The sequence below is a fragment of the Carassius gibelio genome, chromosome A2 (genome assembly GCF_023724105.1).
Source record: "Carassius gibelio isolate Cgi1373 ecotype wild population from Czech Republic chromosome A2, carGib1.2-hapl.c, whole genome shotgun sequence".
NCBI lineage: Eukaryota > Metazoa > Chordata > Actinopteri > Cypriniformes > Cyprinidae > Carassius > Carassius gibelio.
Window position 1 is genome coordinate 15,552,003 of NC_068372.1, and position 15,632 is coordinate 15,567,634.

The following is a 15,632-nucleotide window of genomic DNA, read 5'->3' on the forward strand; positions in this document are numbered from 1 at the left end:
AACAGACTACCAGTTTTCACAACTCTTGAATGGGGAATTTATCCAATATTGATTTTAATGTAAACCAGCCATTGACACTCTCTATGTATGAATGGGAGGGTGCTGGCCAGATTGAAGGCCACCATTGTCCCATTCAGGGGTTTAAAATGTTTCATACTGTCAGAGAGATGCCATAAACAGAGTCCAAGTTTTAAAAAGCATGTAAAACACATCCCCTGTCTTCATTTTGACAGATGAGGTGTTAAATAAACACCTTAGCCCTTATAACATATACAAACACCCTTCCAAACACATTTATTCCTGGAGGACTGACAATGCTTAACACCCACACCGATTCTGTAGATCCAGCCCCCTCCGCTCACCCTTTATTCTCCTGTCATGGGTATTTTGAGCTCTCCAAGCTCTTGTCCTTGAAGGACAGGAATGCATGTGATGTTTATACCTCACAAACTCTACTGATGATATTCATCGTGAATCTTAGATGGCAGCAACAGTTTGCAAGCAGCTTGTTTCTAAACAGAAAGTCAGTTATTAATTATAAATCATTATATGTGACATTAGTAAATGTAGATTAAAATATACAAATGATTCAGTAATATTAGAATAAAGTTATTTACAATTGCTGTTTGTATTTGTCTGGAAGACTGGACCATCGCAAAGAAATGAATTTGAACTCAGCAATGTTTGTTTTGGTTCATCGTTTTTTTTTTTTTATGGTCCCTGATGAATGTTACCAAAGGATGTAGAGTTATCAACACAATTAGACCCAGAAAAGATGTCAATGCCTTTTAAGGCACTATAAAGGCACACATGCATGAGTGACGCATTGGATAACAGTCACCAGCAATATTACACATCCACTTTTTCAAAGCATGTATTGTTTGTGTATATAGGCGGATAATTACAGACTCATGTAAACACCCTCAAGCCTCAAACGTCAAGATGTCCAAGCGAAAAGAACGTGTCTCTGTAAAGTTTGCAAGACTAATTCAAAAGAGAACTGACCTTGACCATTATTTCTTGCTGGATCTTCAAAGGCAGAAGTCATATGAAAGTGCTCATCACATTAATTATAATGGAGGCAGCTATGAAAAGGGATACGATTGTGATCTCTGATCATCATTTTGTGCGTTTGTGCGCTGAGAGATTTATATCAAATGATGATTAGTGATAAATCAGCTGTGTGTTCTGTTGCTGTGCTCTAAATGGCATGAAGGGTTTATGGGGAAGAGATTCTGTCCTCCTCTGAGAGAGGCTCTTTTTCACGGGACCTGAGGGGGTTTTATTTGCTGAGTGATGATAGCAGTAATTACCTTTCTACCGCTGGGTCACATCTCTTGTCCTGACACAGCATGGATCTCCTGTATGTGCACATATCTCTTATTGAAGGCCTTTTATGCTTTGTAAAATAGAAAACCATGTATTTCTAATACACAACGGTTTGTGACTTCTACTACTGTTCAAAAGTTTTGAAAAGAAATTCAATATTTTATTCAGCAAGGAAGGACCCATTAAATTGATCAAACATAAGGACGTTAGTAATGTTACAAAAGATTTCGGTTTCAAACAAATGCTGTACTTTGAACTTTCTATTCATCAGCGTACCCTGAAAAAAAAATAGTTGAGCTGTTTTCAGGATTGCTAATAATATCAAATATGTTTCTTAAGCAGCAAATCAGCATATTAGAATGATTTCTGAAGAGTCGCGTGACACTGAAGACTGGAGTAATGAAGCTAAAAATTCAGTTTTGCCTTCATAAAAATACATTTGAAAATATTGAAAACTTATTTTAAATTGTAATATTCTCACTATTAGATTTCACTGTATTTTTTTTATCAAATAAGTGCAGCCTTCTTTTTTTTTCATTAAGGCTTATTTCAAGAACATTTCAAAAAAATATATTTTTTTAACTGTAGTGTATAACTTCAAATCTGAGCCATGACTATTTATATATTTTATTATTTTTATTATTATTATTATTATCGTTGTTGTTAATGTAATCATTTTTTTTTACTGGAATTGAAGTCAGATTATGTAGTATATGTAATCCATTATTAGATGTTTATTTTGACTCCTTATAATTGAAACCTCCCAACAGGCAAAAAAAAAGACAGAACACACGTTTGCACAGCATCTGCTTTGGCTGTGTAGTGATAATATTTGGGGTTACATGACAGATTTGTCAATTGATGTACTTAATTGGACTACATTTAGTGAAACCCAAACTAACTTGCATTTAGTGTTGAAACCCAGCTTATCAACTGGTAAACACACACTGTTGACTTAAACCAAAAGGTGAAGTTGTACAATTCAGCTTTAATAGTGAAGCAAAGAATATGCTGCAAAATAAATTAGATATAAAACATGACAAGCACATATTTTAATTTGTACAACATGACAACATATCACCGTATGTTGCATAACTCTACATAAAACACAGTAAGTTCCTTTAGTGTCTAGCACTGTGAATCTGGCAAAGCTGATTGCCCTCGCCAGGACATTGTTTCTATCTCTCTCTTTACTGAATATTTCTGTCGAGAACAACGGTTGAAGGCTAGGTTTCAGTTCAGGATCTAAGACCTTTGTCATACATCGATGGAGACAAACACTGTTGAAACACACAGAGAAAAAAAGTATCTTAACATTGATGCTGTTGCAGGAAAAAACAAACAAACAAAAAATTAAGTTATTTTATTTGCTATACTGAGTTAATGGTACATTATGTCGGCCATACACAGTTGTTCATAATTTTCATAAATTCACAGAGCTGGGCATTTTGGGGATTTGCTCTGAGAAAGAGATGTGTATGGTCTTTGGTTTACTATGTGTACGTTTCAAATGCTTCTGGTTCTAGACTCTGATACGGCAATTGGAATACAGCCCATAATGCTCCGAGGCTCACATGGTACTAATGTTGGCTTAGTGCAAAATTATATTAGTTCGTTCATCAACATTCAGAATGTTTAGGAGAAAAATAATCATAAAAATAATCATAAAAACAATAATAATGTAGTTTGGCTCCAGCAGCTGGTCAAACTAATTTTTGTTCAAGTATTTCAAGAGAAATGAAATAAACACAATTTCTTCTTTTAAGATGTACTAAAAAAAAAACGACACATTTTTGTCCGTGAAAAAAGGGATGACAATAAAAACATCATTAAACAAAAGCTAAAAGACAAATAATAAAAAAAGAACGTCCTGTAATAATACTTGACTTGCATAGAGTTGCATGTTTTTTTTTCTTCTTCTTTTCCTCCTCAGAATACATAATTCCACACTTCAAAATAAATCTCTTTATTGCAGTGCAGAGAATGAGGGCTGACACTCTGCCTCATGCACCCGTTCCCTCTCAGTCTCCCTTCATTAAAAAAAATATATTATGCTTGATTCTCCTCCGTCATATTTATATGAAAGTGCCACAAAGACCACTCCAGCAATCAGTCCTTTTGGAATGATCTAGAAACAAACCGGCTGCCCGAGTTTGCAGTTCAAACGTTTGTGGGAGAACACAGACTGCCGATCCTCTGATATGTGCTTTGTACCAACATTGCAGTGTTCGTTAGGAGTTCATGGCGTCTTATGAGCAGCCGCACTCCTCCACTATCATGTTCTGGATGTCTTTCTTAATGATCTTCTGCTCCTCATTGTAGTAGAGCATGGACATGGCTCGTAGGCGCGTGGGTACGCAGCACGATTTGATGTTGTTAAAGGGGCTGTACCCGCGCATCCGATAGTGATTGATGACGGTGGAATGGAAGGAGAGGGCAGAGCCCATGATGCTGGCCACATGGCTGGGGCAGTCGCCCTCGCAGTAGTTAGCGTGATACCCAGACGGAGCGATGATCCAGTCGCTCCACCCGATGTCCTTAAAGTTGACATAGAACTGCCGTTTACAGCAGACACGGATTTTGCCATCACACTCCAGGCCACGTTTGCTGCGCCGGTGCTGGTGCTCCTCGGCTGGCTTGAGCACAACCATGAGGAAGGGTCGGTGAGATTGCTCTCTCTCTTTGACCTTGTTGCCCTCTGCAGGCACCAGGATGGGCATGGCGCCAGCTTCGGCACACATTGGACAGGACACATGGAGACTGAGCAAGCTGCTGTCCCCGTCCAGCAGGGTCTGCACCGTGCGGGGCACTGGTAGCGTGTGCCAGCCGCTGCGCCGCGTGTCAACGGTCTTCTCGGACACCACTACTTCTTGGGGTCCGTCCGCAGAGCCTGGGTCAGCTTTGTCATGCTGCAGGAGCTGAACAGACACCTTCCCCTTCCCTCGGCTGCCTTTGGCAACTTTGAGGAACAGCCACACGTTGGCCTGCTCAACCACAGACAGAGGGCTGCCCTCCTTAGAAATGTCAAATCTCATGATGTCCGGGGCATCTCCTGTGGATGATACAGATGAGGCAATTGGTTAGCTTTATATATGATATTGCATTGTTTATTTTTGTAGGACACATCACATTTTAAGTTAAATAAAAGGAAAAAGGCTTTCTGAGGCTTTCTGTGAAGATTTTGAAGGAAACCCCACTGAATAATGGAGAATGGATTTAATAATGGAGAGTACTTGACGAACAAAAACTGACAAATGAAAAAAAAATGTATGTCATTCAAATGTATGTCATGTATTCAAAAGTATGTTGCATTTTCACCCCACACAACACTGATTGATGCAGGTGTCCAAAGCATAATATATTGTTTGGTTAAAAACAACAACAAAAAAACTAAAACACGTTTGTGACTCTAATTTTTTTTTTATTAATAATATTTTTTGTTTCAGTTTAGGATGCATGGCATGTTACAAAACTTTAAACTTTTGATGCACACCTGCAGTAAACATGAAAATATTGCTGAATAGCAATGGCAATAAACTGAGCTGTTTAAACATTACATTGTTTAAAAATTTTAAAGGACACGTATCAGGAAATTAACTCTGCTACAAAATGAAATCTAAAATTTGTTTTAAATAGACAACTAAATCTAATAAGAGATTTTCAACTAAACTGAAAATAAAATAGAAAAATATGTATTATATTATATTATATTATATTATATTATATTATATTATATTATATTATATTATATTATATTATATTAAATCCTGGTACTCCACTTTCTAAAGGTATTATCAATTTTACCAAAATAACTAATAAATGTAAAGGTAAACGGTGGGGATAATTTTGTTAATGGTGGCTGCTCCAATTCTATTCTATGCCGAGACTCTGCGTGGATCAGTTTATTAATGACAAACTCTCTTTGTTTGAGTCACCACATGAGAAGCAGCTCAACATGATCAAAGCACATGAATCGCCTGCTACACTCAACTGTTTCTCTCTTTCTGTAAGAGAGGATATTTGCTTTTTGCGCTCAATCTCCACCATCTGCAGTCCATTGTCAACACCTAGCCTCGGTCCATAAAAAACATTTCCTGCTCCTAAAATCCCGGCACTCCATTTGTGTTCCTAAAGCATGTAGGCTATATTATGACAAGGGCCTTCCCTATAACTTGCACATGACTGTCTGCTATAAGCCAGCTCAGCATCAGTAACCATTGCTGATTTAATGACCCACCACACTGACTCTCTTAAATGACTCTCTGCCAACCCTTCCTCAAAAGGACAGCTATTAATTCAACAGTTTAGTTCACATTAAATAAATCCTGTGTTATCTGATATAAAGGACAGTCTAGCATAGCTGTGAAAGACCATCTATTATGCTCATCAATGTGACACTGAGATATCTATCTACACAAGTGACAAGTGTAGTTGCAGGTTTATCTTTACTCAGTCATCGCATATGACACTGTCTATAATACAGATCTATGAAACTGAAGAAGGTTCAATACTCAGGGTGTAACGATATTCAAACTGAACCGAAAAAATTCGATACACCACCCACGATACGTATCACTGTTCTCTAGCTCCATTGAATTTGTGCTGTTGCATTTAGTTTGATTATTTGTTAATATTTTCTGTATTTTTAATTAACCATAGTCCTTTTATCCCTGCACATACCAAACCGAACCGAGACCAAAAACCATGTATCGAACCAAACCGTGAGCAATATGAACCGTTACACCCTTATTCAATATAGTAAATTGTGATTGTGATGAGTCTGACTTTTTTTTCAGTGTCTCACGCCATGAGCACTGTGTTTTTAAGACGTCACTGCTTTCTGTTGCGTCTAGCTGCTTTTGAACACAAGAAGAAACCCTTATTCATTTGGTCCTCGATTGTCATGCTATTATGAAAATCTGCCTGGATGAATTACTATTTAAAGTTCACGAGAGCCTCTGAGATCTCTGAGTAACTTTACTGGGCAGTCTGTTCTCTTTAATAAATCTCACACTGTCAGAAAACTCCCACGAAACACTGAATGGACTTAGCACATAACAGGAAGAAATATTTTAAAATCTGAAGTGTGTAGTTTGGATGCTGAAATATTTCATCCTATTCCAATTTAACACAGCAGTTGATTCACCCCCCAAACTATAAACATTGAGAGTTTTGGAAAATACTTTTGTCGACTCAAACAACGGCATGAGTTTGGGGCGACCAATGGCATTTGTTGGGAAACATTCAATATTTTGTGAAATTGTGTTTGGGGAAATTACCCACTTCACCTTTAAACTGAAATGAAAGCCAATAGTCCATTGCTCTGTGGATTAAGTTGTCAAACAGATCAGTGAACAATGCAGTGCCACCATACTAATGTGGAATCTGTTTGAAATTTCTGTCATGCTCTTACAGAGCCGGTTAATTTATCAATGGCAACACCTTTTTAATTCTGCTTTGAGAGTTGTTGATAGTAGAGACTGGAAATTCTGCCAAGTAATGAAAAATCAAGAATACAGCACTGGTTTCTTATTTGCAGATAAATGTGTCTCTCTATTTTTGTGCCACAATATACTCTGATCTCTTATCAAAACACCTCTTAAAGGGATAGTTCACCCAAAAATCATCTTCATCTTCAGTTCTCTCTTCACAGCAGTTCAGTCAGTGAACTGTTTGAGTAAATGAATTTCTCCGGGATATTGGTTTGTTTGAACTCAGAGGGAGTGTCAGCCACATTAAAAAAGTTAACAGCTTAAGTCATTTGTGGATTAATGCGGACATTTAAAACGATTCAGTTCGATTTGGTGAACTGGTTCAAGAAGATCCGGTTACATCAAATGATTCATTTGCGAACCGGATATGACAAACTGCTTTGTTTTGAACTCTCTCTCACAACAGACACGGAAGAGAAGACAATGCTGAATAAAGTTGTAGTTTTTGCTATTTTTGGACCAAAATGTATTTTTGATGCTTAAAAAAATTCTAACTGACCCTCTGATGTCACATGGACTACTTTGATGATGTTTTTCTTACCTTTCTGGACATGGACAGTATACCGTACACACAGTTTCAATGGAGGGACTGAGAGCTTTCGGACTAAATCTAAAATATCTTAAACTGTGTCCTGAAGATAAATGGAGGTCTCACTGGTTTTGAACGACATAAGGGTGTTATTAATGACATCATTTTGATTTTTGGGTGAACTATCCCTTTAACTTGGACAGGAGTTGCACTGTGTGACCAAGTAGAAAGAGTTGGCCTTTCTTTCCATGTTATTAAAAGTCAGCTGCTCTTTTGCCATTGTCATTTGGTTCCTGAGTAAGTTTTTAAAGTTCGCTGTAGTTGTTTTGTCTTTCGTGTAGGTTTAAACACATGCCACGTGTATCTGAGGTGATGAGGTCTGGGTACGGTGGACACTTCAGAAGCTTGTAAGCAGTACTGCAGTTTAGGGTCATGTAACAATTCTGTGTACTGTCAATAACAAGGACAAGATAGTTTTTAAACTGCAAAGTTGCATTAAAAGCTTGTATATAATCTGGATTATGCACAATGAGCACAACTAGTTAAGCATGTCGAACATCAGAGAAGATCAAAGGATTATTTACATGGTGTTGCATTCTTGCAGTGGGTCTTTTAATAAATCAAACACTGCCAACCAAGTAAACACTTTCTGATAACATCAGGACTGAAAAAAAAAAGAATTTCTCAACTGTTTTTGGCTTAGTATTGCCTTTATCAACATCCAAACAGATACCTACAAACTAAATGTTTGAACTTTATTAAACTTAAGAAAAAACATAATTGCACGTTTTATTTAATTTTTCTCTTTGACCTCTTACGACCAACTTATGCACCTCTGAGGTGCATGCACAATACCATTTAAAAGTTTGGTGTCAGTTTTAATGTTTCTGAAACAAGTCTCATATGCTTCCGTGCAATTGTTTGATCAATTATACAGTAAAAACTAACTTTGAAATATCATTAAGCTTAATCCTACGATGACAAAGCAGAATTGTCAGCAGCCATTGCTCCAGACTTAAATAAAATGATCAATATCTTTAAAAAAAAAAGTTACTGACCCCAAACTTTTGAACGATAGCGAACCACTGGTTGGGAATCACCAAACTAAAGGTATTCAAAATTGATGTCAGATCATTGAATTACTTTATAAATAGACTAAAAATCTATTCCTTTTGTGTTAGATAAAAACAGCATCCACCCAAAACTGGTGTTGACAAAAAGCCTTACTGTAGTCGGATGTATTGTTGTACCAGGATGTAAAAGTGATATCACAGTCCCTGCTCGCTACAACAATCACTTGATCACCACAACACAAAACATGTTCAATGCATTATCAAGTGCTATCTTGCTTTTACTTATAATACTGTCTTGCACTGCTTTGTCTCATTCAATACAAAACTATCACCTGTCTGTCCCCTAATAATGAAGCCTCAGGCATGAATCGTCAGGAGACAGGTTGAAACAAGGGTCAGAAGACAGGAAATAAATAGTTAATAACATCCCTCAGAATAAACCTCAAGGACCTGCTCTAAACCAACTATTAAGCCATTTGAGGAAGCTGCTCAGAGAGGCAATGAGCCAAGCTAACCACACCAGATCAGCAAAACTCCCCAAAACTCCACATAAGTGATGATTCAAGATTCAAGATTTTATTTGTCACATACGAGTTATATGACATACAACAAGCAGTGAAATGTAGGTGAGCTGCTAGCAACTGGTAACAAGAGCTATTTATGATTAACCTGAATTCCTCCAGTGTGTCAGTCTCACTCTTATCCCATATCTTCCGACAGTTTAGAGAACGTTGTGAGTGCATCACAACAGATATAACCATCTATCCTTCCCAGAAGACCAGAACTGGCACTGGAATGTGGGTAAGGGATAGTTCACTTAAAAATAGTCATGTCCTCATGTGATTCCAAACCTGTCTGACTTATTTTCTTCTGTGGACCCCAAAAGAAGATAGTAAAAAATGTCCCAGTGATGATTAAAATAAGTCAGTGAGATCCAGTGTTGTTAGCACACCAAACTTTCTTTAAAATATCTCATATTTTGTGTTTCACAGATAAAAGAATGTCTTACTGGTTTGACACGACTTGAGGGTAAATGACTGAATTTTCCTTTTTGGGTGAACCTATCCCGTTCACATTCCAGAAAACTTTTGTTGATCTGTCCGTTTCGCTGAGATACTTTCAAAGAAACCCCGACCGCTCCACACACCAAGAGAGCAGCCCAGAGTAATTACTGGGCCCCATATTTTGATGAATGGAGCAATTATGGCCAGCTAACAGCCGTGTGGGTTTTGAATGGGATCGAACCACCCTACCCGTCTACCCCCACTCCCCGGAGCATCATTAACACCCCTGCAATCACATAAAGGCTCAGAGGGGCCTTTTTTAATCTTAGGTTCATTCAAAAGGTCTATTTATAGCATCAAAGCATAATGCACATTTATGTAAGCAAACGTGCACAATAGACAACATAGTCAAGCGTTTGCTGGTTCCTTCTCGCACTCAGTGATGATAGCTGCAATTAACAAGCCGTGGAAATCGTCCCATTAAGCCTGTGTGGTCAGTCTGTGTATAAGAATCAGATGTGACTGCCAGTCCACATCATGGTCAGTGCTGGTCTAAAGATAGGTCAGCCTTGTTATCTTTAGAAACACTGCTATATTGTTTTTGCGGGGAAAAAACACCCAGATGCCATGAGATTGGACCTTTTCAACCATCCGCTTCCGCACCCCATTCAGACAAATATTGCTAGCTTTTTTTTTTACAGCAGTGTCATGCTGATTTGTGGATCAGTGACATTGTTATAAATAAGTCATGAGGAACCAATTAAAAATGGAATGTACTTTTGGATTTTCCCATCCCAGACTTAGTTTATTGAGTCAACTGGGATGGAGTGTCTGTTACAGGCGGCCCCCTAAGCGTATTCAATAAGAAAAAGCATTGGTTTGTCATTTTCAGAGTTTAAAAAAAATATTTCAAATTAGATGGCTGTCTATTGGCTGCTCTATCATTTGACAAGCGACATGGCATGAGTAGCGTATCATCAGGTCAGCAAACACACTTTTTTTTTTTTTGTCAAAAGCAACATTAGCATTATTTACAGTTCGTATGTCATTTAAAATGAGTGATACCTTGTGAAAAAGAGAAAAACAGTTCACCCAAAATGAAAATTCAATATAACACTTTTAAAGAACATTGGGGTCCATTGACATTCTTCAAAATATCTTTTGTGCTCTACAGAAAACAGAAAGTCATGCGGGGTTTGGAACAACTTGAGGTTGAGTAAATGATGACAGAATAAAAATGTATGGGTAAAGTAGATTTTAAGGGAATACTTGACTTAATTCGAATGCATAACTTGATAAAGTGTTCATTTGATATTAAATCACTGTCTCTACAGTTTCCCGTTGCTTGGCAGGACTGAAGATGTTTAAGTGACTCCATTCAATAGCTTTTAATAGGGGCATCATTTCCTAATTTCATATCAGGGGCACATCGCTGAGAGCCTCCTGCAGCAGCATGCAGTCAGTGTTAATACTCCACAGCTGCAACGCATGTGTTCCCCTTAAGATGACTCTCCCTTCCTCCCTCCGACCTCCGCTAACACCTACCTGAGTGCTTTTTAAAAGCACTGCTTCGAAACAGTAGTCTGAGTGGAGCCATTTGAGGTGACATCCACTGTGCATCATATATACTGCAAGCGTTGCGGTGCATATCTTAAAGAGGAAACCTGTGAACGGTGCACAAGCTTAATGGGTTTAATTATGCAAACATTTCAAAACCGAAAATGACCGAAAAAGTACTTTTTATCCATTTGAATTCATAGTGGAGGCATGGATTTAGATATAAAAGTCCCACTTTACAATATCATAAATGAATGCATTATTGAACCCTATATAATGCTTCAGATCAATTATATTGAATTCAATTATAATTAATATTTGGAGAATACGTTACAATAAGGTACAGTTTTTAAGTTAAAGCATTAGGTTAGGCATTAGGCATACAGCATCTAGATTATATTAATTTATAAATACACTATTCAGTGTTAATTCCCATTTGTAATAGATCAAAAATTATTAATGTATACGATTTAAAAGTGAAATGTGTAAATCTGTAGACGTTACTATACTAGGATGTAATGCATTACCTAATTTTAATAAATGTAACATTACTATAAAATGCTAGTATATCTGAAAATATGATAGAAATCTATATATTTTTTATATTCTATTTATATATAATAACTATATTTATTCTTACAATGTGTATATATATATATATATATATATATATATATATATATATATATATATATATATATATATATATATATATATATATATAAATATAAAAAGCCGTATATAATACTTATTACATAATTACATTAAATATATTACTGAAATGTATTTTAATGTGACCAAGGTTTTACGTCATAAAGATTCGTTGTACTTAAACGTTTCTCCACCGTCTCACTCAACAGGTGAGAGTTCATCACTTAGAACCACAAACAAGCTATTAATGTCACATTTCCTCCAGAGGCACGAAAACGTCCCTCACCTGGCTCAGCAAAGGTGATGATCTCAAAGGGCTGCTCCTCAGGTTGCTCTCGGTGTTCCCCCAGCCCCCCTCCGTCTTCCTCCATCTCCACCGTGCCGTCCTCACCAACTCGTCCCACGTGCAACTTGCGAATGGCATTGAGCAGAGCGGCGCGGGGCACTGGGTGTGTGACATTGGGCCGAGTGTTCAGATGCAGCATGTTGAGGATGTGCTTCTTGACCGCCTCCACCATGTCGGTCTGCTCTTCTGAGTCTTTCTGCTTCTGGGCTAGAGCGCAGGATGGGCAGGGGGTTATGGGATCATCCGGCCGCCCTGCACCTTGCAAGCCACTCTCGGCCGGTGTGGGCGAGCAGCCCCCTGACAAACAGCCAGAGAGCAATAGCACCCCTGTCACAAGTGTGAGCGAGGACATCCTGAGTGACGGCAGACTCACACTTTGGTCCTCTTCTGCTCCACTGCCAAGATCACAGTTGCCGCACTGGCTTGTTTGTCAAACTGATGAGGAAAGCGGGAGCCAGTCCAAAATAATCCTTATCTGAATGGCGCGGTCATGGTGATAAAAGTTGAAGAGGGTTGAACGAAGCACCACTGGTCTTTCAGTGAGCTCCTCCTGCAGGTCTGATGAAGCCTGATGGTGCACGGCTGCCCGTGCTGGAGTTGAATGGTTGAGTGGAAAGTGGGCAGGGTTAGACAGTTCTCTGACTCTTTCTTTAGCACTCTTTCCCTCTCTGGCTTCTCACTGTTTGTCCCCTCTCTCTTTCTCTGTCTGTAATTATACCTTCCTCCTCTTCATCCCTCCCTCTCACTTTATTACAATCTTTTCTCACTACTGACTCACTGAATTTCATCTCCCTCCCTCTCTCTCTCGCTCGCTCTCTTCTGTGACTCCTCCAGTAACGTGTACCATTTTTTTCCTCCAGAGAATCTAAGTTCCTCTTACGCACTAACCCTCTCTCTCTCTCTCTTCCACCGATCATTCATCTCTCCAGCCATCAATCCTTCAGCACCTGTTGTGCAGTCTGACTAACTGTGTGGTGAAATGATCTCCTGGGGAGGGAAAAGTTGAGGGGTCAACAACATGATTATCATGGCTATCTTTGTGCATAACACACGTGTAAACACACAGAGTCACTCATTCAAGCTCAGTTAGGCGCACGCACAGCATTCAGAGATGATTTTTGTAGAAAAAGACATGGGGAGGGAAGTGAGGCACTTCCTCTAGATGAAATGAGCATTAAAAGAAAACATTCAAAAAAGATATTAAATCATTCAGTTAGGACACTTATAAGAGGGGTTCACCTATTTCAGTTTCCTAAAAACACATTTCTGCCCATTTAAATGAAGCTAAAATGTTACATGAATCACATTTTATTAAATGTCATTTATTTGCATTTCATGTCTGTATCTGTCACATTTACATCAAGGTGATGCACGGCAGTGACATCACTCGACTCCCTCTTGTGGTTATAACACGTACATTCTCATCATTTAAAATGATTTCAAGCAACTATCCCAGGAACAGCAAGTTAGGTGGATTTAAAAAATAAAAGCATTAAGAGAAATAAAACCCCAGAAGGTGATTCAGCCGAGCGCAGGAATGCTCATGACTGCAGAACAGACACACCGCAGCGTTTCTCCAGATGTCTGGATGTTGTCAGACCTCATGCCTCCGGAGACCAATGAGGACTGATAGTCGGCTACGATGTGTGTATGTCAGACAGATGCATGCTGCTCCATACATGTGTCTGTGTGAGCTGGAGCACAGCTCACCTTTCATTCCTTGGCTCCTGTGAACAAGCATTACTCACAGGCTAACTCTTTCCTGAACCTTTCAAAAGTTTTTAAAAACGCTCGGTCGTGATAACTATAGATCAAAGTCAAAGCTGAGCAAATTTGACATTTTTACATGTTAATGGTTGAAAAGTAACATTAACCACTCACATAAAAACCATGGTCTGGAAAAAAAAAATGCTTTTGAAATAAAAGTCTCTTATGTTCACCAAGGCTGCATTTATTTGACATAAAGAAAAAAGTAATATTGTGAAATATTATTAAAATGTAATTGTTTTCTATTTTAATATTTTCAAATGTTATTGTTTTTGTGATGGCAAAGCTGAATTTCTATCACTGTCTAATAAACCTGGCACTGTGTACTACAATTATTGGCTTTTATAAATAGTTTTCTTCCTCATTTTGAAAGCTGTTTTTTAGAAAAGCATCTGCTGAATGCATACATGCAATCTGATGATCTGGTGCTCATGAAACATTTCTCATCTATTTTGTTGAACAGAAAGTTCAAAAGAGAAGTATTATATCATAAATATCTTTACTGTCACTTTTGATCAACTTAATTTGTACTTTAAGAATAAAAGAGAAAAAAAAAACGCACTGATTCTTTTGAATGGTAGCATATAGTCTATGTTTAAACTAAGATGTGAAATATTTTCTCATCTTTAAACCTGCATGTTGTGGCTAATGAGCCAAGATGTATTGTTTTGATTTAAAAAGCATTGTGTAAAATATTTATATATATATATAAAATATATAAAAATAAACAATTATAATTATAAAACCACAAACTCTAAAAAAGAAAAATCATTGACTCATTCTCATGTTGTTCCAAACCTGTATGACTTACTTTCTTCTGTTGAACATGTTATATTTTTTCCAAACCATGAAAGTCATTTTTGAACTGCATGTACCTGGTTTATTGATGTGAATGTGCTTTTTAAAATTGTATTAGTTGTATAATCAAATACAAAAGCATTAAAACCTCACCATGTTTCTTACTGATGGCCTCATCATCCAGGCATCACTGCATCTATTCCTGGACTTGTTAACACTTAGAAAGCAACACAACACTCCAGTGGATCATTCTCAACTCTTAAACCCTTATTCTTAGCGTTGCCACATGTGTGCCTGGGCAGCGTGTGGTGAGTTTGCTATTTCTGAAAGGTGCCCATAAGGTGGTGTCATCACACATCCTACTGCCTGCCACGCTTCTTCTCTCTATAGATGACACACAGAGGGACTCTGGGAATGAGTAAGACAGGCCTCATCATCTGTGCATTCTCACGTGTTTTTTTCTCGAGGATGCTGTTTTCAGACAACATTTTATAGGTCTAATTCGCTCACTGACTATTCTCTGGAAGTTGTTAAAAATGGCTTGTTCCTGTAGTATTCCGTGCTTGTGTTATGGTGTCATAACTGTGAGTCTGATGATGTAAGAGGCTGTAAGGAGTTGGTGTGCGAGTGAGTTTTGGCAGGGTAGTCCTCAGCACTACTACACTTCTGTATGAGTCAGGCCGTGCTGAGTGACGCTGGGGTACTGACGGTACAGTAGGCGGGATCCCTTGCTCTTTCTCTTCATCACTCTTACCTGCTCCACCAGACGCTGATCATCGCCAATGAATCACCTGAAGTCATGTGTGCAACTTTCACTGCCAGCTGCCTCTGCATCTCCTGAAGCAATCACGGTTTGACATGAGTCCTCCAGTTATTCTCTGTCAAAATGAGTAACCGCTTTCCTCAAACTTTCTGAAGTCCTTGCTACATAAAGCAAACTTCGGGTGATTTGATCAATTATACTGGCTAGTTGTACAGCACATGTAGGTCTTATTGATTGATTGTAATGAATACTTTTATTTATACAGGATGTATTAAAATAATCAAAAGTGACAGTTAAGACATATATAATGTTAAAAAATAATA

The 15,632-nt window shown here is 38.0% G+C and overlaps 1 protein-coding gene across 1 annotated transcript; it reads right to left on the reverse strand.

Annotated features, from left to right (window-relative positions):
* Positions 1–2,297: 2,297 nt before the first annotated feature.
* Positions 2,298–12,705, reverse strand: inhbab (inhibin subunit beta Ab). Its single transcript, XM_052615717.1, has 2 exons — positions 11,922–12,705; positions 2,298–4,381 (listed from the first exon to the last, which is right to left on the reverse strand). The coding sequence occupies exons 1-2, from the start codon at positions 12,331–12,333 to the stop codon at positions 3,579–3,581; spliced, it is 1,215 nt and encodes a 404-aa protein (XP_052471677.1). The 5' UTR covers positions 12,334–12,705; the 3' UTR covers positions 2,298–3,578.
* Between the last annotated feature and the right edge of the window lie 2,927 nt (positions 12,706–15,632).

Coding starts and splice junctions, on each gene's coding strand:
- inhbab (XM_052615717.1), bottom strand. CDS start 12,333: ATGTCCTCGCTCACACTTGTGACAGGGGTGCTATTGCTCTCTGGCTGT. Junction 4,382..11,921: donor CATCACCTTTGCTGAGCCAG/GTGAGGGACGTT, acceptor TATCATCCACAG/GAGATGCCCCGGACATCATG.